General features: G+C 42.2%; 1 protein-coding gene and 2 long non-coding RNA genes across 5 annotated transcripts; 2 read left to right on the top strand and 1 right to left on the bottom strand.

Annotated features, from left to right (window-relative positions):
• The first annotated feature begins 1 nt into the window (after position 1).
• Positions 2–6,743, top strand: LOC111255465 (uncharacterized). The gene is made up of 7 exons (XM_022817446.2): positions 2–746; positions 1,289–1,383; positions 1,825–1,957; positions 3,051–3,172; positions 4,144–4,304; positions 4,546–5,262; positions 5,825–6,743. The coding sequence occupies exons 1-7, from the start codon at positions 675–677 to the stop codon at positions 6,001–6,003; spliced, it is 1,479 nt and encodes a 492-aa protein (XP_022673181.1). The 5' UTR covers positions 2–674; the 3' UTR covers positions 6,004–6,743.
• Positions 6,744–13,499: 6,756 nt separating this feature from the next.
• On the top strand, positions 13,500–26,796 carry LOC111254645 (uncharacterized). 3 transcript variants are annotated; one of them, XR_015326689.1, is made up of 5 exons: positions 13,500–13,785; positions 16,125–16,219; positions 16,610–16,745; positions 17,952–18,014; positions 25,853–26,796. It is a non-coding gene; the product is annotated as an uncharacterized LOC111254645 (long non-coding RNA). The 3 variants fall into 3 exon arrangements; XR_002675122.2 differs by having other exon boundaries at positions 13,500–14,011; positions 16,115–16,219; XR_015326690.1 differs by lacking the exon at positions 17,952–18,014 and having other exon boundaries at positions 13,500–14,011; positions 16,115–16,219.
• On the bottom strand, positions 16,739–25,882 carry LOC147758859 (uncharacterized). Its single transcript, XR_015326691.1, has 3 exons — positions 25,270–25,882; positions 18,278–22,059; positions 16,739–18,132 (listed from the first exon to the last, which is right to left on the bottom strand). It is a non-coding gene; the product is annotated as an uncharacterized LOC147758859 (long non-coding RNA).
• Positions 26,797–26,816: the final 20 nt, after the last annotated feature.

Below are 26,816 nucleotides of genomic sequence, written 5' to 3'. Positions count from 1 at the left end.
AACTCGCAAAGGAATCAGACTAATACTGCTGGCCTGCCGACCGTCCTCCCTCTCAGCCTTCCAGTTAGGCGATCTTCGGCTGTCGTGTTGTGGAACACTGGCTAGTTTTACGACTACCACGACGGCCGGTTCTACTGCCACTGGTAGATTACGACAACGGGTCCCTGGGCTGTGGCGGGCGCAGGGCGTTCATTGTGGCGCGGGTGCTTGAAAGCGGCTAGCCACCGATCAGCGTTAGACGGGCGAAAAAAGAATGGTTTCAGCCGTAGCGAGCACTTTTCCTTCCCTTTTGCTGGACGGATAAGGAAGTATTAGTCAGTGGTTGTTGGTAGCCAGCACCAACCAGGCCCCGAGGCAACGGTAGGCGGCGGCGGGCGGCGGCGAACCTACCGGAAGACTGTCTGCCCTCTACTGCTTGGCAGGCGCTTGGTGGTCGCACAGCCTGCGTCTCTTGCTGCTGCTGCTGCTGCTGTAACTCGCTCTCTGTGAAAGCCGTGTGTGTTCAGCTAAGGCCAGCTCTGTGCAACTCTGTTGAATCATCAGGGCCTAAATTTGGCCTGAAAGGGTGGTGCTGTTGTAGTATGCCCAAAGGAGTACCGACAGAAGTGCACGTTTGGTTCGCCTTCAACTTCACGGGATAAATTGACAACGGCAAAAAAAAGTACGAACTCAACATGGTGAACAAGAAGTGCGCCCGCTGTCTGACGACGGTTTACCCCATCGAGGAACTTAAATGCCTCGATAAGGTTAGTTATTTTAGCCTCCCTCAACTATTATAATCTCCAGCTGGATGGTCCAAGTACTACACCTCGAGCAATACTCCTTCAGCAGAAAGTATTGAGAGGTTTCTGTCTTAAACGAATAAGAGGCTGCGGAGAATATCCACGATCATCTCATCAATCGTCAAAACGAAGTATCTGTATCTTACCACAAATTAAAATAATAGGCCTTTGTGGTAAAACAAGATTTTTGAAGTGAACTGTGATCTTCATTGTGAGCCCCATTTGACAAAAATTCATAATTGTAGAGCGCTTATATGGTCCATATATGGCGCTCGCACAGTTTGTTTCATTATGTGTACTTTCTACATCCTCATTTCTCTAACTTTTGTTATAATAAAATGGTGCTGCTTTAAACGCGTTGGTTGGCGGCTCGTACGTTAAAGATGATCCACACAAAATCTGTCAGGTATCGGGCTTTGGTTTCACCCCCGTAGACATCTCAGCTACGACTGACAAAAGATAATTTTTACTTAGTTCTTTTTTCCACCTCTGTTTCCCTGCTCAAGGTATGGCACAAGCAGTGTTTCAAATGTCAAGAATGCGGAATGACGCTCAGTATGAACACCTACAAAGGCTTCAATCGATTGCCCTACTGTAACGCGTAAGTCATACTCGGACTTGCCCCGCAGTGCGTAAGGTGAAAAATTTACAGACTGAATTCGAACGGTTAACGATAAGCGGGTTAGCTAAAACCACAATTGTTATGGTAACTGCATTTGCATGAGCCATTACGCAATTTAGGCAGGCGCCAACTCTAAAAGCTAGAAATATCTTATATGCTCTGCTGACAGGTGCATTTAAACAAATCTTTAATGATAAGTGTGTAACTTATGCTTCGAGTTAGATAACTTAGATTTATTTGTTACATCTGAAATAACAAACAAATTTCACTTGAAAATAATTGTGTGAAAATCTAAGTCGCTCGTTTAATGACATTTAAAGTTAACATTTAATGAGTTAAATTCGAACCATAGCTATGCATAGCATAGATGGTAATAATGGCTTTATCTTGATATCGTTTTCAAAACAAATAAAACGACAGGCATGTCCCTCATGCGACTTACACAACTGTACTCGATACCCCCGAGGCACGACGTCTAGCCGAGAACACCAAATTTCAGTCGAACGTCAAGTACCATGAGGAATACGAGAAGTCAAAAGGACGCGTCACACAAGTGCGTTATAAGTTTAATTTATTTCTATCGTAAAATCACCTCTGCAAACAAAGACGACACGGTCATAGTAATCCTAAAATCATCCATTGTGTTATATTGTTTAATAATAATTACAGATTCTGTTAGATCAGAAACTAGAGATGCGGTAAATAGAGCCTTGTTCTGTTAACTGAGGATATCCACAGCGAGCACTGCTGGGGATTCCTTTGAAATAATTAGTTTATTACGCATGACCATAAATTGAAATTTTGAATTTCCTTATGTAGCAGGAATAGTGGTAAACATAAGACGAATGCGGATAGCTTACGTGAATGTCGGAGCGTGAAAAGGCTGAAATTACATAAATGAGCAGGAGACTGGCAATAGCGTTGGAAGGCATCGACCTAAGCTTTGCCAGTAGGACCGAGTTAGGGTAGGCTCTCTACTTTCTAAATGGAAACACGTCGTAGTACCTTGCAGCAAATAAGTCTAGCTGGATAATAGCAGTACTACAGTAGAAATCTACTCTAGGGATTAGGTGTTGTGATTTTGTTATTTTCACTGTGGATTACTTCCTTACTAAAAACGTAAAATCGGCTGGCTTTTGGTGTCTTTCTGGACATGCGTCGTATGAAACGAATAGAACTACATTTTCGAGACGCATTACAATACGTTCAATCGAAAACCTGTCGCGTCATATACTACTCGTTCCTCATCCCCTCAAAGATGCTCGTCATTCGTTCCGCACAAGTGGGTTTCTTCTTTGAAAGTTTCTATGAACTCAGTTATGTGTTTTTGTCCCTTTTCTGGTCAGAATCACCTTTCGGGTAAGTAAATTTGCTCTGCTTTGTTTCGTTCTGCAAGACACTGGACCAGATCAGCGGTGTCTTACTCTATATCAATCGGACTTTTTTTTCCCATTTTATCATTAGCAGAAGCTTCGTCTAGGGAAGCGCGAACCTCTCTTAATCTACAAATGTACTCTTCTACAATGGGATTGACGTTTTCGTCAAAGAATTTTCGTTAAACTGTTACTCTTTATCGAACACTTATGAAACCATAATGGTAGGTATCGAGATAATTCGAGTATGTGTATCGACTACGTGTGTTGCAGGTAGCCGATGATCCGGAGATCCTTCGGTTGAGCCAGCAAGCAAAAATCCTCAGCGATGTGGCTTATCAAGGAGATGCGAGAAAAACAGATCCGAAGAAACCACTACTCAACGGAGATAGCGAGTATGCGTGCGCTCTTTCATTGGCGCATTAAAGGGTTGACTGAAATATAACTGTTTTATGTCCTTTCCTAAAGAAAACTTCACCAAAAAAATTACCCTGACGACGCGATTATAAAGATTTAAACCATTTTAGAACCTAATCGAATTGATTCACAATCGACAAGTCATATATAGGAACAACAAGCGATTCCACTCATAATAAAGTGGTTATCTATCGGTAGCAGAGGCCTGTAGGCCCATTACGGGCGCATACGACGTATTATACATTGCCGTACGAAAAATGTAACGTAAGCATTAACGAACTAGCGATATTTGGGTCAATTCTAGACAGACCTAAAAACTAAGACAAAGAAGAAACTGTCTGTCGAATTGTCTGTAACGCTCATGATTACTCTAGCATTCACTTTTGCCGTTGCTCCTTTCTGTTTTATCTTAAAGTGATTGACCGTGTTACCTAACTAGCGTCTAGGCACTCCCCGACTAAGTAGGCTCAATATCATATTCAAGCATCCGAGTGAAACCTAAGACCTTCTCTGGTCGTCGCGTGATTCGATCGCTAGCTCTGAACTCGCCTTTACCGAGCATCAAGCTCGTCGAATTTACCTTCGCCAAGCGGGTCTAGTTGGTGTATTCTGTGTGAGTTTCCGACTGATCAGCTGGCCTGATTCTTGTCCCGCCCTAAGGCCCTCGTTGTCCCTGCAGACATATATATATTTATAGCTTACTAGGCCGTTGAACCCTTTCAGAAAGTAACCCAGATCTTTTACCACTCTAGCCAGAGTTATTCGAGTAATATAGGACAACATGATCGCCGCAAGCAGCGAAAGTACTGCTGAAATAATTTATTCAGTGCGTATAAAGTTTGTTTTATACTATGATGTAGATGGTAACACGCTTTAGCATTTATTTCTCCTTTTATTCCAGCTTAATGCCTCGGAACTAAATAGCAGAGATATTTGTTGTCTGTTGCAGATTGGACGTCCCTGGCTTAGACAACTTCTACGAGCCTGTTGGGAACAAAGGATCTGGGCTCCACCCTAAACTTTATGAACTTTATGGCTCATCCAATTTATCAATTCCCAAGTATCAGGTGGACGATAGCGTAATTTCGTTTGGACCTAAGTTTAACGCAGGTAATTTTCGTTCAAGTTCAAAACTGTAGGGAAGTTTATTGGCCTTATATTATAGAGAAGATACAGCATAATTCTGTTTAGGATAGCGTCTCATTAAGAAGACATATTTTACTAGTCAATAAATAGTAGCATAAAACGAACATAGGTTTAACCATTAAACCTGTTTTCCTCGTTAAGTTTCCAAGTGAAATATATGTCGATTGACCTAAGCGAAGTTGTAGCGACTTTTAATGTATTTCAGCATCGCTTGGTGACTACGAAATATACAGTCCTATGGGTTCTCTTCGTCGCACAAAGTCGTGCAAAGCTCCGTCCAGCAACTATAACCTGAATAGCTACAATCAGGCGTCGCATCGACCCCCGTCACCCGTTTTAACTTACAACAGCCAATCAGCCTACTCGCAGCAGAACTCCTACCAGGAGGCACGAGCTCCACTTCAATCACAGATGTCCCAGAGTGGGGGTGAGCCGCAAAGTCCTCAGCTTCCCTTCGAAGATGGCCGAATGCCCTATCCTGGACAAAGCCAATTTGCGGCTGCATTGAATGCTCTCAAACAGAACGCTCCATCACAATCTTTCGGATTTGGCAGTTCGCAGCAGCCTAGCCAATTGGACCAACCGAAGAAAGTCACGCAGCCTGTACCCCAGCAAAACCTATCCCAGGAGTCCAGACAGCCTTCAGCTCCAGGACAGGTCAATTCTCATCAACAGCAAGCGAATGCCCCCCAGTTTCAACAGCAACAACAAAAGTTTCAAGGCGTCAAGCGACAGCCCCAGCAGCAGCAGCAGCAGCAGCAACAGCAGCAGTCCCGATACCAGAACGCGTACACGACTAACCTTCACCGGCAGCAGCAGCAGCAGCAACAGCACCAACATCAGCAGGTCTACTCACAGCCAACCTTATCCAGCCCTCAGCAATCGATAGCCGCCAGGAAGTTCCGGCCGTCACCTCAACACGGTGGGTCCAGAGCCTCTTCGCAGCCTCTCATTGGCTCAAGTAGCGAATACTATGCAAGATACTTTCGTGGAGGCACATCCTCCCCGTTATCACGGCGCAAAGGCGCAAAAATGCTTACTAAACGGTGACTTCAGCTGACACCTAGACGGGTCACTTGAAAAACCTAAGAACGTGGCAGGCTAACGTGGATTACTTAGCGTTGATCGTGTCGAGCAACAGCATCATGACTCGCCATATTATGCCGTCCCTGCATGAAAACCCATCACCCAATCACAACCAAAACTAAAGTCTTGAACATACTGCATGAACGAACGGTTCCCTCTGCAGCGCTGTCGTTCCCTAAACGCAGCAAGCCCTTAGTACTACAACTGGTACCTTATCGGACGCTTCTTCATACATTCTTCGTAGAATAACGTCTCCTCCCGTACAGTATAGATCAACTGAACGAACTGGCAATTCATTAAATGTATCTGATTGCTTTCATCGGTTTTACGGGGTCGCTTTGATCATGACAAGGATGATGATGATGATGATGATGATGATGATTGTGTTGTCGTTCCAGGCCGTTGTTTCGTGGCGTTATACGATTACATGGCAGGAGACATCGATGAAGTGACCTTCTGCGAGGGCGACGTCATCGTCAACGGAGAACCTATAGAAGGTGGCTGGATGATTGGGACCGTGTTACGCAACGGACAGAGGGGAATGCTTCCGGCTAATTACGTTGAGGCGGCCGCTTAGAACGGGATGAGGCAAAGGTTTTCTCAATGCTGCGCACAAGCTGCCACCGGTGTCTACAGAATTATCATGTGCAGGACCAGGACACACAGCTTCTCCAGTACGAGTGATCCACGTGTAAAACTGCAATCAGCAAAAAACAACGTCATACAGCTTTTGTAGTTCGCAGCATTATTCTCCCTGGGGAACGACCGTTACGAAATCCGGTTTAGTAGGAAGAGAAGTTTTGACGTCTGAGTGAGTCATGCAAAAAAAACATCGAGTGCAACGGTGTCAAAACACATGGCCACTTCTACAGTAAATCTATCTATAGATGATATAGGCAAGCAAAAGAAATGTGTTCCGCTACACATATTCTCAATGCATACACACATACATACAGAAACACACATTTACAGAGACGCACCCACATACGAATATAATTATTTTTTACTGATTGAAAAATTAATAATACATTTTATGAAGGAAAAATTTATAAGTTATGCTCCGGTTTATAAATATACCGGTACTATAAGCACATCCCTATTGAAATCACCTTCTACAGTGGGTCGACAACTTGCATGCTTGTTGACCCGTAATTCGGCAAATTGATAGTGTAATTAACCACTATATAAACAACGGTTCATAACAGTCAGTACGTATCATGTTGTGGTATTATCAAAATCCTATTCAGGTTCAGGCGAAGCTGATACATAAGCAGCGCTTTCTTGTTATTAAATCAAATAAAACAAAACATATGTGGAGTGTATTTCATTTTTACATTGGTCGGCGGATACAAAAACGTGTAAGTACCACATTGCTTAAATTTTCCTACGGGGCACTGTTATTATAAACTCCCTTTGAGCAAAAAAGTGACAGCGTTGATTCCATAACATCTCAAGACAGTTCTCTTCCATAGGCATCAAAATCTATAAATAGGAAAGGTATTTTCCGTTGTGTATAAGCATATTTTCTTACGGACAAAATATTTATCTAGATGCGCCATATAGCCGTTCTTCAATAGAGATTTTTACCGCAGACACTTCTGTATGAGCTCTATATTTGTGCGGGCCAATTAGAACAAGGGGGCAATCAAGATAATAATATCAAGTGCGGTCGTATAGATATTGGTCTCATTTTTAAAAACAGCTTCCGCCGGCGAGTTTATGGAAGAGGGCTTTTGATCGGCCTACGTGAAGAGCACGGTTAAATTCACTGTTCATGAAGTGTCCATTCAACCACTGATCTGAATTTGTATAACTAACTAAATCAGTTATTTTTAAGCGCTCTCATATCAAGGATTCAGGCGTAGATATAAAAAACAACGTCTATTATAACGACTACTTCGACTGGTCAACCGGTGGTCGGCAGTATCTAAAAGTAGTTCAGTAGAACGAAACTACCATTGACCATGTAATCACTCGTCGTCATCTGTTACGACCTACAATGGTCATGCATTTGTATTTTGAGTCATGACCTACGCCCTTCACTCGACACTGCCATTATCATTTACATTGAAGTCCAATGAAAACGATGACGAGCTTGGAATATCCACATTCGTCCATTATGTGCTGTGCGAGTTCATTGTCTATTCGATTCCGGATGACAGCCGTTGACATGTGGTCTGGCATGTCTCAATGGATGGAATATGGCCCTATCAGCCATTCCAAGCTTGCGCCCTATGCAGAACTCGTTCAGAGCTAACTTTGCTGAGTGACGGCGCTTCTGACGAACAACCGGATAAATAAAGCGATCAGGATGTCAGGTGGACAGACGTCAAACATGGTCTACTGGTAACATCGAAACAACGCGAATGTTTTAGACTTGGCGCCAGTGTGCCCGACGTGAGCATTACTTTTTTTTCGAAACTGTCTGCAGGTCCCAGTGGTAACGCCCGTTATTGTTGGATTGTGGCCACAAATAACTGTCGCCGCTTGCCATTTTTGTCGCTCACATGTCGAACCCCTTCCGACAATTTGAAGATCGGTGCATCTGTCTCAATGTACCGTTTTAATCACGATTTCGTGTGAACAGTGTTGTTTCATCTCCTGTTCTCTTGCGTGCCTGCTCTCTTGCGTGCCTGCTCTCTTGCGTGCCTGCACTCCGTTGCACGTTTGCTTCTGCTACAGTTAGTGCAGGGGCGGTGGCGGCTGGTGAGAATCTATCCCGGCTCCCTCATTAGACACAGCAATACGACTAGCTGTAACAGCAGCAGGTCGTAGAGCACCCCCGTTACAGTAGTTGAGGTGCCATCTGCTTTTTACAAAACAGATAGATGAGGGAAGCTGAACGGGAAGAATAGGGGGTCGACGGGGAAGGGAAACAATCTAACAGCGGATGCCGTCCGTACTAGCTGTTGTAATTTTATAGTGTAATATATACGTTATAGCGCCATGCGTTAATGCCAGATCCGCTGCTACAGTATTACTACGATGATGTCTACGATGCTGGTAGCGATCACAACTTTACCGTTGTGAAATTGAACGGATGCTGTTGGGGCAGAAGGTGTCATTGTGAGAGCAGAACGAACCGCGACCCGAATGGCGACCCACCACTCAGCGACAGAAGTCGTCATCGGCAGCGGCATCGTTTAGAGCGTTAGCTACGCTGCCGAAACCCTCCTGGCGGAATCCCGACTACATTTTACCTTTAACCTGCATCAGCATTTCCTAGACCCACAAGAACAGCTAGCCAGTCTGGCGCTTTCGTGGATAACTTCGACGATAACAATGCCTGCTGCTCAGGCGGCTCGTACGTTGCGTCGGAGCGCTTCAACGGTAATAATAACAACCCTGCATGTGTCAAATCAGAGCCACGATTGCTAACAACAATTGACAGAGATCAGGTTCAGGGGACACAGGGATAAAGCGGGTACAGCGCTGGATGGAAGACTGCCTCTAATACGCAGACTATATCCGCTATATTTTTCCTGCTATTACTATAATTGTTGTCACAATTGCCAGAAAATAATAAATGGCCAAAATAAGCAGGAGGCCGCAACAGCAAAATTGTGTCGCACAAGAACGGTTGTCACCATTAAGACTAGCTTCGTTGCCTTCGTGCGGCTTCATGGTAGAACTCGTATTTGTTATACAATAGTTTAGATCGTACTTTATTGTTTCGTGAGGCCGGGGAAATGCAGCCAAGGTCTGGATGGATTCCGATAGTTACGTTTTGTACAAGTGATTTCGATGACGCTGAGCCAAACGTTGAAATCAAGGACTTTCAATGTTTGCCATGTGTTTCCAGGCAACCTTTGGCTAGAGACGGCTATTGTTCGTCTTTATATGGTCATGTATTCGATGACCATACATTGGAAATGTCCAGCTTCTGTCTAGCAGGAACGAACGAAATTCCACGTTGGCTATTGGGGTATTCGTTAGTGGTATTCATTCACCGTTCAAGTTTGTCACGGAAGTTTCAATGGAATATTTGTTTGGGCTTGTTTTCAACGGCACGCTCGTCTGAAATCGATGATGGGAATCTCCGTTCTCAATCATTTAAAGCTCGTCATCGTTAAACCTGCAATCTCTGCATTGGAGAAGGGTACCGGGTAGCATCGCGCTGAGGGTTACAGGTCTTCCCGTAATCCAATCCACCAAATTCTAAAATCCTGCCCTATAAATTAGTAAACAGGTTACCTGGTCCAGCCCAACATATTACCTGAACCTGGGGGACCGTAAACTTTGGGCCAATTTTTGCTCACCTATTAAGGACAATGCACGCTTATATTTGTATCACTTATTTTTTGCCCCTTCGAGATTCTGCGAAATAGAAATGTGACATTTTCTGGAAAAGGCGTTTTGGACAGATACATGAATGGAACGCGAATCGTATCTTGTCCGAAGTTGCTGCTCCATTATATATATATATATATATGTATATATATACCCTAGCAAATGCCTAAAATGAAGCGGAAATTAAATATTGGAAAAATTCAGAATAGCAAAGAACAGTAGATAGATTAATGATCTATACTACCTATTTCAATGGTTTATTTATCTCCTTTTCACAACAACTGTGTCCCTACGTTTTTTCATCACGCAGAATGTGTATGGTGAGAGAGTACTCAACATGTAGAACTGTATATATGTAACATAAGCTTTACCCAACTATAAGTCTACCTATGCATTTTCATAGACGTGCAAACAAAAGCTTAAATAAACTTGCTAGAAGATACGAACGTAACTGTGATCCTGGGAATCCTAATAATGCGAATTCGTTCTCCTCTTTTGATTGTAGCCATAAGTTCAGTCAGGAAGTTAGGAGAGTAGAAAAGCACAGCAATATAATCGAAAGTGGTCGTGTTTGAAAAAAAAAAACGTGAAATATATACCCCCTTGTTGTGTCTATGAAGTCAACAGTAGCAATGACAACAGCGTAAACGCTATAAGAACGTGCCAGCTGTTCGTTGTCGTAGTATCTGTGTAGCCACTCACAGTGTTAATGTGGCCGGAGTATTGCCTTCATTGCAGATGATGTCTACTTTGCGTCGTCTACGTATTAGTAACGGCAGCGGCATCAACAACAGCCACGGTCCACTCCACAGACCGTCCACCCAACTTTGGTTTTCGCTTTCACTGCTAAAAACCCGTAAAATATCACGAAAATTACGTTGTGATTTCCGTTATTGCCGCTGGTGCTGCCACCGTCATCGCCGCTGGCTGAGTAGGTCGCCGCCTGTGTGTCCGTCCGCCTTTCCGGCTACTGCTGGCGTTGCCGTTGATGTCAAATAGCCAGCCGACCGCGCCTTCCTGCCGTTCAGGTCTCGGCGTAAAGTGCAAACGTTGGAATATGGACGGCGGCGGATTCTCATCGTCGAAGACACCGGTGAGGGAATTTCAGTTGTGCAGCAACTGCAAGTATAGACGAGCAAAGGGCAAGCGGAAGAGCTGCTACAGCAGCATCGATATTAGACACGGCGAAGAGGAGAACGCGCATCAGACGAAAGCAAAAAGAGACAAACGCGCCAGACCCATAGATAGAAATAGCAGCAAACTATAACAAAAGGGTTGAACTTTGGCGCGCGCGTCAGCTGGATCGCAGTAGGGAAGAGTGGGGCTCATGTGGACTTTATTGACTCAGGAAAAAACTGAAAGAAGTGAGGCTGAGCCAGCGTATCAGAGAAAAGTGCTGTCTAAGGGAAGGGGCATCACCCGGCCGGAAAAAGTATGATATGAAAATATGAATAGTTGAAATTATATGTCTCTCTTTGCGCTTTTGAATAACAGCAACAAAAGCCGAGCATTGCGGCTGGGAGGATTTTTCGCCCGTTGTTAGTCATAGTTAAGAATAGGCTTAATTTAAATTGAAAAGGCAAATTTATTAAATGGCCTATTAGACGTCAACGGTTGATGATGGCCTGATAGAGGAAGGGAAAATCCGTGCGTAGACATAGGAAACGCGGGTTTCGGCTTGATATAATGACTTCAATAAAAAGTTTGCGTAGGCAAGTAGGTGAAGAGCTACTGTTTTAGTTCATGTTACAGATATGTTGCTGCTTGCTCTGCAGGGTAATGTAATTTCCCACTCAACAGGACGCAGACAGTGCACACGATTTTAGACGTCAACTTTCAGATTACCAATATACAATGTATACATTCAAGGACATGTAATACTTGAACGAAGGAAATCAGTTAGAGCTCTCAGCATTGCTATCTTTATGTGGAAGTCGCTATAAGACCCACATTTATAATAAATAAAGCCATTGTCCATCAATGAATCAGTATCTGCAAACTTAAACGCGGTACCAATACATCATTCTGTTAGCTGTTTTCGGCTAAGCCGATCACAATGAAGCAGGCCGATTTACGCCGAACACTGACACCATTGGGGATCGTTTGCTTTTAAAGATATTACTGTCTATCGAGTCTATACAAATTTCCATCAGTCTCGAACCTTGCAAATCAGCGAGCCGTATCTACAACAAGATATTTTGGTACTTCAGGCCCTGATATCAGGCCGTGTTCTTTAAACATATAACTAAATCCTTCGAGAATATCCATGTGTTCGTCCACTGATTGTTTCATTGCTCTTAAAATAATAAAAATCATACAGTACACAAAAACAAATTGAGATGCAATTAAATCTCGTACTAAAGTCAAAATATACATCTTTGTAATATTTTTCGTGCAGCTAATAAATAAACGGTTAAAATGCCTTAAGTAGCAGTACTTAAAGGCTTGGATGTCAACTATATAGGGCAGTATGAAGCGCCATACGCCAAGGAGATGATTTCAGTTAAAATAGACATGGCCCACATGTTTAGGCTTCAATGAGCTGTTATCGGTTGAGTGGGTTTCTTTTCTACTAGTCTATAATTAGTAAACAGTATTCTTTAAATGGACACAAGTAAGCTAGTTAATCAGAACATCTAACTAACCTACGGGTGAAGTAACAAAAAATACACGTAAAATTTTCTGTTGGACAACACTAAACGCTTTTATGTATATATACAGAAGTAAGGTTACTTAAGAAATATATATATACATACATATATAATAAGCTGTAAAAATGCTTCAAGTTATAATAAACATAGTCAAATTAAGGTCTTTTTGCCTTGCAAAGAGTTCTAATGAAATTTCTAAATTAAACAAGACTCAATAACATAGTGCGTTTGGTTGATCAAAGTAGTCATTAGCAGCACATCTTACACAATGAATGCGACCGCTGCGGCCTCTAATTAGGACTAGACGCGAAATCACCGTCGGCTCACCGTCTGATGCTATCTAATCAGGCCTTTAAATATAAACACTGTTTCCTAGTCTTGATGTTTTATACCGTTTTAGCCTTTGTGTTGATAATCGTGTCGTCAGATTATTAAATGGCCTTGCCTTTGGCTTTTTCAAGCAGCACTCACAATTTCGAGGACAAATTTGTTTATGTCTATAGATTATGGAAATGACATAATGCCAAATGTTCAATGTTTTCTTGTTTAATGACAAGCAAGAAATTATAATGGATTAAGGTAGGTATGTATGAGCGGACGGTTTTCGCTACTCCTCTAATCGGATTCGGGTTCCAGGTAGTGAACGGGAGCTTTTCGCCAAAAAAAGGCCTTTGATAGGTGCTGTTAAAGCGCTACCAAGCTTATTGGCACAAATCAATCCTTTGGCTAGTTCTACAACCTAAATAGATTTACATTTGTCATAAAATTTCAGAACCTATATCTATCTAAAAGCGTATGAGTCGTACAGACCACATGGAAAATATTTTTAAATCTAAGCCTCCCTTGAGGTAGAAGCGTATTCAGTATAACGAACATTGATATTTAAAGAAAGAAAGAAAAAAAAAACATTAAATAAATATAAAGCCATTAATCTGTTTTTCTTTAAATAACAACTAGGAAATTAATAAAATCGAATGAATTGTCCGCTCGCAACGTAAAAGCTGTGCCATAGACTAATAATGTGCTTAACCACATACGGACACGTAAGTATCGCATGAATAAAAAGCGTACCATCTTGACGCGTCTCTTAATCATTTACATATCCTGCCTCAGTTGAGATATTCTACAAACAAAGACTTATTTAAATATATCGCACGGAAAGCGATCACATATTTCTTAGCGTTATTTCAATCGTTACCATGGTTGCCATGGCATAGTTGTTTGCCAAAGCAGCGGTAGTAGCACTGCTGAAAGACGGGGCGCACGTTAAATGTATTAGTGGTACAGTCACAAGGTCTACCAGAAGATTCCTACCGTCCAATGTTACCGTTTACATCGTGCCACATCGCCTTTATGCCATATTACATCTATTTGAGCTTTGCCCCATCCTCGCTCCAGGCAGTTGTGATCATCTTCAAGTAGTTACAATTCTCATTATTATAAACGTATTTGCTTGATCAGAGATCCCTGTTGATCGAATAACTGCATCATATTCGAATGATCAGACTATGAAGGCAGATATTTATGTTAAGGTACGCTCGATGAAAATAGGTCTAATCGAGTGTCATATATGATTTCACGTTTGGTGCTGACACATTTTGCCGTCCCGTTACGTCACCGTCAAATCTCGATGGGTTTGCTTGCGTGAGTATGCATTTCGTTATTCTTTGCCTTCTTTTATGGTTACCTGTACTATTTTTTTGCCACAACCCCCGTAGCTAATCAGCATTAGGGCCGGCATAGACGTCATCATGTGCATCGATGTCAGTGACATCTTCTTCAGTTTATTCCTGTTATAGCCAACGCAACGCTGATCAGATGAGCGTTCCGCAGAGCTGAGCGAACATGACGTCGTTTTCATGCACACAATATTATCTCAATGCTTTAGCGCATGGCACAATGCAGTATTCAGCTGGTAGTCATTGACTCTTTGCTAGCAACAACGGTTCCACAGACCCCCAGGTAAGGTGGTAGCTTGATAGAACTGACTGACATCAATACTCAATAGACACCAGCGGTCTCGCACCGGATTCGCACTGACCCAATGCCTCAGTCTGCCACCTCCGCGGAGCGGTAATCATCTAAGCCTTCTCCCGTTGGAAGGGTGGATCTTCGGATGGATGGATCGATTGCTCGCTCGGTACGTCGTCGTTTTTGCGATGCAGCGTAACCGGCAATGAGCTAAGTGTGTCTGCTCGGGTGTGCATGTTTGCTTATATGAATCGTTGTGAGCGTATAGGTAGGGAGGGGAGGGGGGTTCGCCGCCTGTTACTTGCAAAGGTTTTCTATTACCTTCCTGCAGTGGCAGCAGCAGCAGCAGCAGTTGCTTCCTGCTGCCGCTGCTGTTGTTATTCTAGGCCCCCTTCGGCCAGTTTCCTCGTCTTGTTTGACTGCTCTTGATACGACCGTCCTGCTGTGTGACTATGAAACATTTAGCTTTGGCTAAGTGTGTCCGGTCATTCCCGCCAGATGCACAGAGCCTGTGTCCACCGATACACGTGCTATCAGTCGATTCGATCATGAGTTGTTCGTGAAAGTTATTCTGCAGCTGCGTCATAACCGGAGCTGCACACAGCCATACCATTGAGAGTTGGGGGCCAGAGCATTGGATGCTGTGGATTTGTGTGCGCGTTCGTCTAAGGCAGTGGCCAGTTCCTCTCCTGTTTTGTGGCCCGCTCCATTGGCGTAGCTTCTGCGGAAAGGCGCTGTGACAGGTATCGTCGTTGGCGTTGCTGTAAAACGCCTTCCGCTGTCTGCGGCCATTGCTGTCCGCCGCAATATCCGTCCCAACGACATTTTACCATTTACCTATTCATTCTGTTGGACAACAATTCGCTATCCAGCTTGAGCAGCCTGTGTCTGTCTGACGTAAATAAGGCACCCTTTCGAACGCGGCGAATCTACCACGCTCCTGCAGGTAGACTCACCTCAGGAAAAATAGAACCAGTCGCACCCCTTCCTGTCACAAGGCAGTAAAAATCTTTTTCAAATAACAAAAACACAGTTGGCCTAAAAAGGTGCCAATAAAGAGAGAAAACTGAACTCACATTATAGATCTACGCCATTGAACGCAGTTGAAAATTGAGTAAAACAGAAACAGGCGAGAGTAGGAACGCCTTTCAATGTAATATACATGCGTGTATTGCTGAACCTGTTTAGAAGGTTTAACAAGAACAGAAGTTTTTAATGACTTCTGGGTCATCATAACGAGAACTGAAGCTTGGCTCATTGGTCGGACATTTTGAAAAGCTTCTATACCGCCAGAGAAACCCAGAGGAGCCATTTGTGAATTTTAGGCAAATTTATTCCACATAACTGGCAACAATTTTGGGCTGAACCTATGAAATCTGTGCTGTTTCCTAATGATCTCTTGTGGTTCGATTACCCCCGCATGAACTATACGGCGGCCAAGTCAAACGCATATTAACCATTAGAACAAATAATCCAGCGAGAATCCTACTTGCATTTTCTCAGACACATCAAACTCAAAAATAACTTTCTACTAAAAAAAAAAAAAAGGCAGAGTAAATCCTCTGTCTTCCTGGTTTTTATATAATTATTAGTCACCCCAATTTGACCGTCTTCCCTGGTATTTCTTGCAGGCACTCTTTTTGAAGATAGTCTTCTTCAAACAGACCAAATGTAGAAAGCTAGCGGTAAAGGGAAAATACAACAGCTAGAATATGTAGAACTATTTCCGCATGCGTTCATCGTTCGATCTGCTTGATTTTTTCGCGTACTGTGTAGTCGTTTTCAGATATAGTTGAAGTACTGACAAAAAGAATCGGGCAAACACGTCTGCCTTCAGACCGTCGAACTTCTCATAAACGGATGTTCGATTCCCGCGAACAGGTAACGGGAGTACAAATTTCACCGATAGAAATTAGCCACTGTCATAAACAATACTTTTTTTACTTTCATAAAATATACTAGCTGCTTTCAAGTCGTGTTATCTCGCATTTATCTAACTTGCAATTACGTGAGTGAAATACATAGGTCTAGACCCGCACGGAAGCCGTTCATCGATCAATCTTATCTATATACATTTTATTCCATTTAATAAATAGAAATGTTGTGAATTTGTATTAAATGAAATAGAAATCAAACAGTTAATTACCTTTGGAACCCAAACTAGCAGTCGAAGAACTACTACAGCGTTCGTGAATCCCCCAGTGCAGTTACATACAATATCTAAATTTAAAAACGCTATCAATATCACTTATTACACATTTGACATTGTAGGTCACTGTGTGAGGCCCACAGAAGCTATCGAGACAAGTGCCCATGGGGCAAAAGGCACATGGGAATGGTGACGGATCAAAAAAACTTTAATTATACCTTCAGTATCACATACCGTAACGTGCCCTTCTAACATGAGGTGAGTGGCTAACTTTAATGTTAGGTGAGAACAGTTCTCAAGGATTCAGTAAACGATAATCCGATATACGGCTTATATATATATATATAAATTTCGCAAAATGTCAAATCATTGGCAAATAGAGGACAAATGATCTTTCTTAACGACTTGCTATACTTCAAGGGAGTCACATTATTAGAGAGGGTCTATTATTATAGAGGGGCAAGAATTAGACTGAAGAGCTATCACAAGATGAATGTCAAAGAGGAAAATCATTGCTTTTTTATTAAAGTTTCTCGCGGTCATTAGATTTGGAAGAGATTACAGTTTTGCATTATACATGAAAACTAGCATCTATTTTATATGGCCGCAGTGTAGCCATTTCGACTATTTTTTTACACATACTCGACATTTGTTTTTTACCTTTCGCAATATTTATATAATGTTCGTTGATTGTTTACTTGTTAGTACATATTTAATTGTAAGTTGTAAAAGGGGGCAATTCATTTTCGTAGGCCGACCACGGACGTGTGCCAAGTTTTTTGCTAATTAGCACCAGGGCTTAACACTTTTCTAGACATACCCATATGAATTATTTCATGCCTAAATGATAAAGAGAAAAATATGCTTCGTCCGTAAACTGGAAGGTCTCAGTTACGTCGGGTCTCATAGATAAAAACGCACAGTATTATAGATAAAAATCATTTTCATGCCTGGCATTTCAATAGACAGTAACACATTCACGTTCATTAAACGGTCCATAGTTTCGCGGTGATAACAAACCGCTGTAATATCGTCTACCTATACGCGGTCCCGTTTTGAAACTTCTGAATAAAGAATATAGAAGAGCACTTTGACCAAATAAAACAATTGTATAAAACTATAGATTTTTTTTCCAGTGCATTTCTAGAAAGCAACACACATCATACTCTTCAATCTGTTCACATTCTAGTATCTTTTTACATGACAAAATCAAGTTATGACATAAGGAATGAGCTCTGCTCATTTTACTTAGAATTACTAAAACATTAATTAGCTTATTAAAACACATGGGAGAAGAGCAACTTTTTCGTCAGGTGCTTATCTCAGAAACAAACATTCACTTCTGCGCTTTAGATGGGCTATAAACGCTTCTAAATATGGGATACATTCGTTATGATAAAAGACGAAAAGTTCCCTTTTCCCCCTATTTTTATAGTATAAATAAAATGTATTTATTTTATTTAGAGAACCATTAGCAAGTGGATGGAGACGTCACGAAGGCTGTTGCTCTCAGGAAGTGAAATATCGGTAAGCCTGAATAGCACACCAACGTAGTGTGATGCACGGGACCTAGATATTACACCGGCTTCCCGTAACCATCGGGGTGGACTACGCCATTCGACGATCATTTGACACGGAAAAGCGCCTAAAGACCGAAAGAAACAGTTTCCGGGTGTCGCACTTAGCTACCATCGGCGACTCCTGCGTCTCAATGACGAAAAACACAATAAAAACGAAGAAAAAAAAGTACTTTTTTTACCCATGAAATTTGTCAATGAAAGTCTATTTACCTTGGATGCTCTTGTGTTCGTTGACTTCTTCGGCGATTCTGGGCCACTAATTTTCTTTTAATTTTATGCCGAACGTGACCGCCTGTGTGAAAAGGTCAGTTCTATGTGACACATTTGGTGCCACCGGAAGGGACTGATCTAGACAGTTTTTTTTAAGGGTTTTTTTGGGTTCTAGCCATCCAGTGTTTAAGTCGTTGGGTACGGTTCGTTCCCAGTACGATACGAAGTGTGTAGGTCCTGATTCGAACCCAAACCGCCACGTATTCGTAAGGTCAGCAGGTAAACATGTTACCCACTGCGCTATTACGGAGACCCATTCTGTCCGTTGTGCGACACATGCCATAAGAAGAAGTGGCGGAATATAGAAACGTTAAAAGACCTGTGCATATTTTTGTCTGCAGACCCTGCAACTCTATATATATAAACTGTATTAAAAGTATATAACGAGAAAGGGTTAATGTGCGTGGACATATGCGGCCGATGAGTAATAATAGTAGAGGTAGAAAAAAAGCTAGATAGCATTCTGCTCTGAGATGGAACTTCTCGTCGTTCTTATCCTTAAAGAATTTAGTTTAGAAAACTCATCAACTTACTAGCAGAAGTGCAAAAGCTGTATCTAACTTATCAGTATATAGTATTTTTTTTCCAAAAGAAATATTCTGTCGGATGCTAAAATACAAAACAAATCGTGACAAAGTAATTAGAATACATTTAAAAGCTAACAATATATCTATATTTTTTTTCGTGGAAAAACCTAATTAACTCAAAACGGGTACCTAGTATGTAATAATGCGAGCAAGCTTATTAATGGAGAAAATTAAGATGTTCGCTTTACCTATATCATTATATTCAAACTCATTGTTCCTCGATTCGTTTCCTCGAACTCTAACAGAAATTGATGTTTTTCTTAAACTGAGCATTGTTAGATGTTTTATCTTTTTCAAAGATGCCAGTTGACACTTTCAGAATTTGCCGCCTACAGTATTTTGACGATCTTTTTCTGGGGCAATATTGGATAAACACGTTGTGCTAGTTACCGATGATAACGCAAACATCTTCTTTAACTGTACGAGGCAAGTGTCTGGCTTATGGTGAAACGTAGGTTCTTTGCACTATTAAATTCGTAATGACGGATGCCCCTTCTGAAAGGAAACGAAGGCAGCCCTTTTCGCAGACACTCGTAGTGGGCAATTTACAGCGTTTCTCGAGCAATTCTGCTACAGCTTTTCTTTTGGAATTCCGAGAGCGCATATATTCAACGTGTATGAAACAATAAGAAAGAAAACACGTACAGAATACAAAAAACGCCCTGCAAATTCTACTATCAGTTAGTGAGCTTTGTCATTAAACAGGTGGATCGAAAGGTGCCACCTTGTTGAGGTATTTTACATTTACATTACACTGAAAAAATACGGTGACGCGACTCAATTTTACAACACCAGCGTCATAGGGAGAAGCGCGTTCGCAAGAGCCAAGCAGCCGACACTCAACTAAGCTCGATCTCATCGAAATTAATTAGACTCACATCAGGACCGAGTTTTTCTCTCTCTTTAGATATATGTGCTTCTCATTTTGGTCGCCGATCAGTTTTATGCGACAACAGTCAGCCGCTAACAACAGCACCACTCACACTTCGACGAATCAGGAAAAGCAAGATATCTGACAACAACGGAGAACGAGTGGAAAATCCGAAAAGTGTCCTGGTGGAAGGTCCGCTAATGGAATGGCTAGGGCCAAGCAAGGGGCTGTATCAAGTCGTTTGAAGATCACAGGTCCACCTTCCTAGATTTGGAAAGTAGAGTGTACGCGGTGCGGACTGCTATTCTCGAAAATGAGAGCGGCACCTTACATACAGAGCAACTCTGTAGACATTTTAGGGAAAGCATCGTCATCGGGTGTCCGCAGTACTTAGAAAAAGGCGGTCTGCAGCGTTCCAATCCACAAAACAAAGTCTGCCATCTGCTGGAAGTCAGGTGCCGATGCTATACCCGATTGCTTAACTTAATGACAACATCAAGAAGTTAACTGGGCTTGGGTCAAGGTGGCATTTGCTGCCCGAATTGAAAGATACGGTCGAAGCAGGCTTGTCAGCCCAACTTGCTCACTCCATGTAGAGTTGTACAACTAGATATTAATAGATGTCAAGTGAAATGTCTTTGACTGTAAATGGCGGGCCCCTTTTTCACGCAAGTCAGCCTTATTGGACCAGGATCATCCGCATCAAATACGAATAGGACCAGAGCGTCGTTAGTTATTAATAATACAGATGAACGGTGCGAGGACTCACTTCTAGTATATAACACATTCCTGGTTGGTAGCGTTAGCAGAATCTTCATCTTCACCGAATTTTCGAATGAACGTCGTGGTAATGAAAAGCTCACGAATAAGATATAAACACAGTACACTGTATTATCGTCCCCGTAGTTATCGAATTATAAGGGGAGGCTTTTTCAAATCCTCAACCCTTACCAGCGCTATAATGTTGCCAAGCCAAGCCAAGTCAGTGCATCTATTACTAAGCATCGGCGAAAGTCGTGTACGAAGAGACGAATGTAGCGCGAGAAGAATCTAATATGTGGAACCTGATATCGCTTTGATTGAAGTGTTTCTAATAATTGGCTAGACCCGGTAGGAAGTGAAAATGATTGTTGAGAGACATATAATTTATACTAATTGGATAGCTGCCATCACATTTTGGTTATACTATCTTCAAGGTCCTTTTATTTGAGTCACTTGAAGTAGCTAACATAAGAGCGTTCATTGCCCCAAAATTCGATAGGTGGCAATGTCTTCTTCGTTAACCAACACTAGCTTTTTAAGTCGCTATCCTACGATAACCTTCAATGCTGCATAAATGGACAGAACATACGTATTAATTGAATATCGTAATTTTTAAGCAAGAGGTCCTTAATCGAATGAACGCTATCAAATACAAGACCAACTACTTTTTGAGACTTCAGTCCATAACCAGGTCACCAGGAACTACTTCAGTAGAATAAGGTAGCTTAACTGAAATACGAATACGAGATCAATAGTAAACATGAATGCCGCCTTTGTTACTAGCTAAACGTAAGACAAATAAACTTAATCGCTACGAATCTTGCCTTTGAAGGGGTATGAGACGCAGATGTTCCTCAAATGCTCCTACAGCTGCAGAGTCTTAAAACCAGTACCGCGCTAAGGTTTATTGTAAATGTAGTTATGTGAATTTTTTTGTTGCTTCGTAGAAAGCCCCGCTGTCTTTGTCATGTGAAGTTGAGTCGCGCCTCTTCGACGCGTTCGGTGACTGATTCTTGCAAAGGCTTTGCTTCCACTTATTTTCCATATATTTTTATAGTATAGCAAGTTTAGTTTTCGGAACATTTAGCTGATGCTATAGTTACGACTGCCGGCTTTGGCGTCGAGCTAATAGCTCTCCTCAGCCATCTGTTCACTCTCACTGTTATTGGCCTAACAGCGTCCCTTTATTTTAGATCTGTTTGTGCAATGTGTGCGCTTGTGTTGTGTTAAAGGCCCAATCCATGAGTATTTATTAACGGATATTTCCGGTTACGGCGGTGGTAGATGCGGAGTCTGGGGACGTAATTCGATGCAGCTGTTGTTGTTGTTGACCTGCTCCTGTTAGGTCATGACCCCCGGGGCGTCCTATAGCGTCGCAGTTGGTCAGCGCCAGCATCGGCATTGGCGCTGTACGTTGTTCCTTCGACCGGAGGAGTTTGTTCAGTCGATGTTAACTGTCGACTCCATAAGCTGATTGGCTGATCCGGCCAGTTATGTAAAGCCTGAAAGGACGGGGTGACGATTATCGTTGCATACAAACATAGACATGTGAACGTACGTTAACCGTTAAGGGCTTCGGTGGGATAAGGGAGGAAAGCAATGCTTAGACGGCCATGCATGCACTAAATACATATATATATATATCGCCAGCGCAAAGGCAGGCGCGTCTACCAGCCAGTGGATACGACAGTGGTTTGACTCTTGCTACCGTATCAATAATGATTCGATTACTGCGACGAAGATCGGCTTGAGTAAGCTTTTCTTTGCGGATTCTATTAGAAGGAATCGAGCCAAACTTCGTATAGACTAAGAAGGAAAATGGTGGAGCGCACAATTTTCTCGCCAAAAAAAAAACTCCTCTGACTTTTGCTAAACGAAAAACAAAGGCCTGTATATTTATAGTCCTTTTACAAAAATCGAAAAAAAAAAAAACTTGGACCATGCAAGTGCGAAAAACATCGTACTGAGCAAAAAAAAACGCGAACTTCAGTGAAAAACGCAAAGTGGTCGACTTGATTGTGGTTCCATACAAACGTCTAATATTTTAACCAAGATTTTTTGACGTCGACTAGCGCCAATCTGTAATTGTTGTTGGTTTAACGTAACAGAATATACTGTTCCTATAGTGAGCAGATAACCACATAATGAACAACATTTTGAAAGCTTAAATAATACTACTGAGCCTGTTATATTTCAAACAATTTGTTCCTATTCAGCTCAGAAAAGGTATCGTGCTTTTTATATATAAGAAGACCAATAGTATAGATCAATAATGGCTAGTCTAATCGTGCCCGATACATCTTTTAAATAGAGGACCGCATTAACAAAATGAACCAACATATCGATTACTTTTTATCTAGGCTTAGTGGATATCAATATGGCTAAAACGTCTATGTATCTTTCATAAAAAAACATATAAAGATAACTGTTCAGAAAGCTGTCCTGCCGAGCGGGGCATATAGTTCATTTTTGATACTGCGTCTCAGAAAATACCCCAGGATCTAATTGGCGCTTTGTGCGTTTTCGGTTACAGGAAAAGAATAAGTTCTAGGTAAGCATTTTTATTTAAGTTACAACAATATGAATGAGCAACGATGCAACTGATTGGTCCATTGACGTCATATGTACCCACTCACGTTAGATACCGTGTCGCCTCGTCTTATACTGAACGTTTGGCATATTGCAAGCTTTGTTATTACAAAGTAATGATACGTCGAACCCCACGTGAACGACGTCACTCGCTAAAACGACGCACATTAGCAAGCTCATGGATTTTCTCGTACAGAAAAAACAATCCGTATTTTATTTTCACATCAGTCGTAGGCAGGATACACGCATAACATGTAGCTAATCTATCTGTGAGATAATGGCTAATATGGGACTTGAATATGGGAATATATTTGACCATGCGAACGAACCGAATCTCCCACCGCTGTACATTCATCTCCTCGTACTACCACCCGTACCAGACCAGAATATTCAGTTCTCGCCCGTGTTGCAATTACAGGACAATTTATCTAAGCCCATCATTATTCTTGACTGTAGGACATACTCGGCATTGCACTAGTAGTCGCTTGTGGCTGCGAGCGTACTGAAGAACATCACCACCACTTGAATTAATGGATTGAAGCTAACACAATTGCTGAAACTATTGATGATTACGAGCATGATGACAAGATGGCTTTAGCTATATCGGTTGCGGTAGCATAAACGACATTGTCTGGAGGGAGGAAGGGGGCTGTTCGATAACGGCATGGGCGTGAAGGCGCAAAGGGAGGCTCCACAATAAACAGTTGCAAGCAAGTACATAGAACGGTAGTTTAGGCGGCGAGTGTGACTCCGTCGGAGTAACCAACGAGTTGTTAGCTATTCAAGCCAGCTACGCTAAGACGGGATGAGATGGGACCAGCTAGAATCATTCATTTGTTCGGCTGCAATTACAACGGCAAAAGCTGCAGCAACACAGCGTTTCATTGACGAATGTCGAACCTTCCATTTGTAATGCGTCGACCGACTGACGTTCGCTCACACAATATAATATCTACCAGCTACAACAACAGATTCTATCACTACGCCAGTACACGATATAGGTAATTCAGCAGACTCAACAAACAAATGGGCTAGAGTCGTCGTCATCACCAGTGGCGCCCCCACCTTCGACCGTCGCCGCCGCTGCTGCTGCCACGCCATACGCTGGTCGCCATTGTTGTATGCTGCAGCCCCTCACGTTTCGTAATGGAGGCGAAACTCGAGTGCCACAGTAGCCGCGGCGACGGCGGCAGCGTCACTTGTACAGCCACAGTTTCAAGAAAAAGCAACCCATCTTCTGAATGAAGTTCGTGCTCCCGTATTCGGCCCCCTCCCCCTCGGCGTCCACTCCCCTATCGCCTCTTCAAGCCACGCTCTTGCAGCGTCTCGCCATTTGTTTTCTATATATTCAACATGCTACTGATCGTTGTTGTCTTTCTGCGAGCGCGTGAAGCGTTCATCACATTGGAGCCTCTTACAGCGACATCGTGTCAATGACGTCTGAAAATTCGTCACGGTCGGTTGGAGCAGTTTAGAAAACAAACAGAGGCAAAACAAAAATCGCCGGGGTTTGGCTTGAAACACTAAAATCTTTCGTTAAAACGGGGCTAAGCCCTCATTAACACATAAATGATTTAATACAGTGATAGCGGCTGATTTCTCTGCCGCCGAATAAGGTATTGCTTCTGATAGAAAGCTTATAAGAAATAAACGCATACTTCTTATTGGCGCAATAAGGCTGCGACACTTAAAGTCGTAAGCGTTCTTTTTTTGCTGAAAGGGGTGTATCATTCAGCAGCTGCGATAACATTCAGGGCCTCGAGATAACTAGAAGTGAGTAGCAGATGTACGTGAAACAACTGAGCCGACTGTCCTAAGAAATCGCCTTGTTGAAAAAGTTCTAAGGTTATCATACATAAGTGCATACGAGTATCAACGCAGATCGAGGAAGTTGAATTGTTGTTGCTTCTCCAAGCTACCGGCTCTTCTTGTAAGATGACTATGGGCACACCTTGTGAAGCGAAACGAGCACCGAATGAATGTTCTTAGTTGATTGAACTTAAAAATACCCTTGAAATTACTCTATACGTCTACGCAAATGAGGGTCTTTTTCCGAAACAAGTCAAAATTCTGGCTGTGACTCTATGTATCCTCTCTCTATAGTACTTGCTTATGATACTTACATTAGGTACGAGCAGGTCTTATCGCTATTCCGTGTAGCAGTGACTTCGTAGGCGCACAAGGTGCCTCACTGACAAATGTCGAAGCTAACTCGAGTAACAAGATCAACACACTCGACTAACAAATATATTATTGTTTCCATATTGCACCACACAGTAATACATATATACACGTATAACAGCACACACGGTTGCCCCGTAGCTTTCCAACAGGCTTTTTATCGTTTCACCGATGATATATGCACGTTCTCCTCCAGCCCTAGCATGGATTAATTGCCGGTAATGTTTCCTATCAAGGAAGTGTGTATACATATACACGCTAAACGATTAGAACAGTACATCTCAGAATATCAAACGTGTTCCTTTTTCTCTGTTGTTCTGGAACGCGTGCTAACGCGCCTACTAAACTCCATTAGGCGTCGCATCAGTTTGTTCTAATAGTAGATTGATTTGTCCGAGCATTGACGCTGTTATGCAAGAGAATACCAATGATATTCTGTTATCGTGAAATTACTATACGAATTTATTTGTTTATCATGCGGCCATCGCGTAATCACTGTGATGATGATTGTTGTCATTATGATAGGCTGCGCTATAAACGTCGACGGCCGTTGCAACAGATGCCATCCATTCCGGGTTCGCGTTACCAGTTGCAGTGTCATTCTTTCGGGCAGGTATACCCTCCCACTGATCCCCCCACCAAACCCCTGAAAACCGTGCTGTGGTCTGCGATCGGTTGGTACAGTAGCTCTACAATTTTCTGCCACAAAGCCAAATCTTTCCTTTAAATGAATGGTGACCATTTATTTACAAATAGAACTATCTACTTTAAGACGGAACTGTAGCAATAATCAGAGTCGTATAGCGACGCCCAAACGTATGGTTTTCATCAATCAAATAGTCCCTATTAGCAACACACTATCATTAAATATAGAAACAAAAAAATAATCGCAGATCAATCATAGCGTATGACGTCGGCATATTCGTTATCAATCTGAGTTCAAAAGCTACACTGAAGCACAATTTACTAAGCGCAGCAGTAATATATAGGGTTAAAAAAATACTAGGTTGGTTCGTAGCTAATGTCAGTTCTGGTCTATTGTTTCTTTTTTCTAATCTTTTATTTGCTGAGAATCAAGCAGTATATGCTATTAGAATGTTTTTCTCTTTGGATTGTGAACTTTTATTCAGGCCCCAAAAGTGGGGTGGTAACAACAGCGTGTTCGGCGCTAATCACTTGTCTATGACCGAGGCTAAAAAGTTGCCGGAATAACTTAAAATAAATGTAGTATATGCAACGACGACCATGTATCTGTAGGTATAACACTACTCAAAAGTTACTTGTCAAGTTTAAAATGTGCTATATTTGACTTCGTCGACGACTGCTTTGAGCTATTTTTTGAAAGAGGATAACTGCTAAGTAAATGTTTCAGCTTGAACAGTCTCATCGTGTGCGGAACAGATACCCTATATTGCCGCTGTAACTTGTTGACATCGAAATAAATGTGAAGTAAAACCGGTGCTGAAAAATGCTATTTTTCCATAGTTAA

The sequence above is a fragment of the Varroa destructor genome, unplaced genomic scaffold (assembly GCF_002443255.2).
Source record: "Varroa destructor unplaced genomic scaffold, Vdes_3.0 BEIS01000001.1, whole genome shotgun sequence".
NCBI classification, from domain to species: domain Eukaryota; kingdom Metazoa; phylum Arthropoda; class Arachnida; order Mesostigmata; family Varroidae; genus Varroa; species Varroa destructor.
This window is presented reverse-complemented; position numbering and strand designations above follow the sequence as displayed.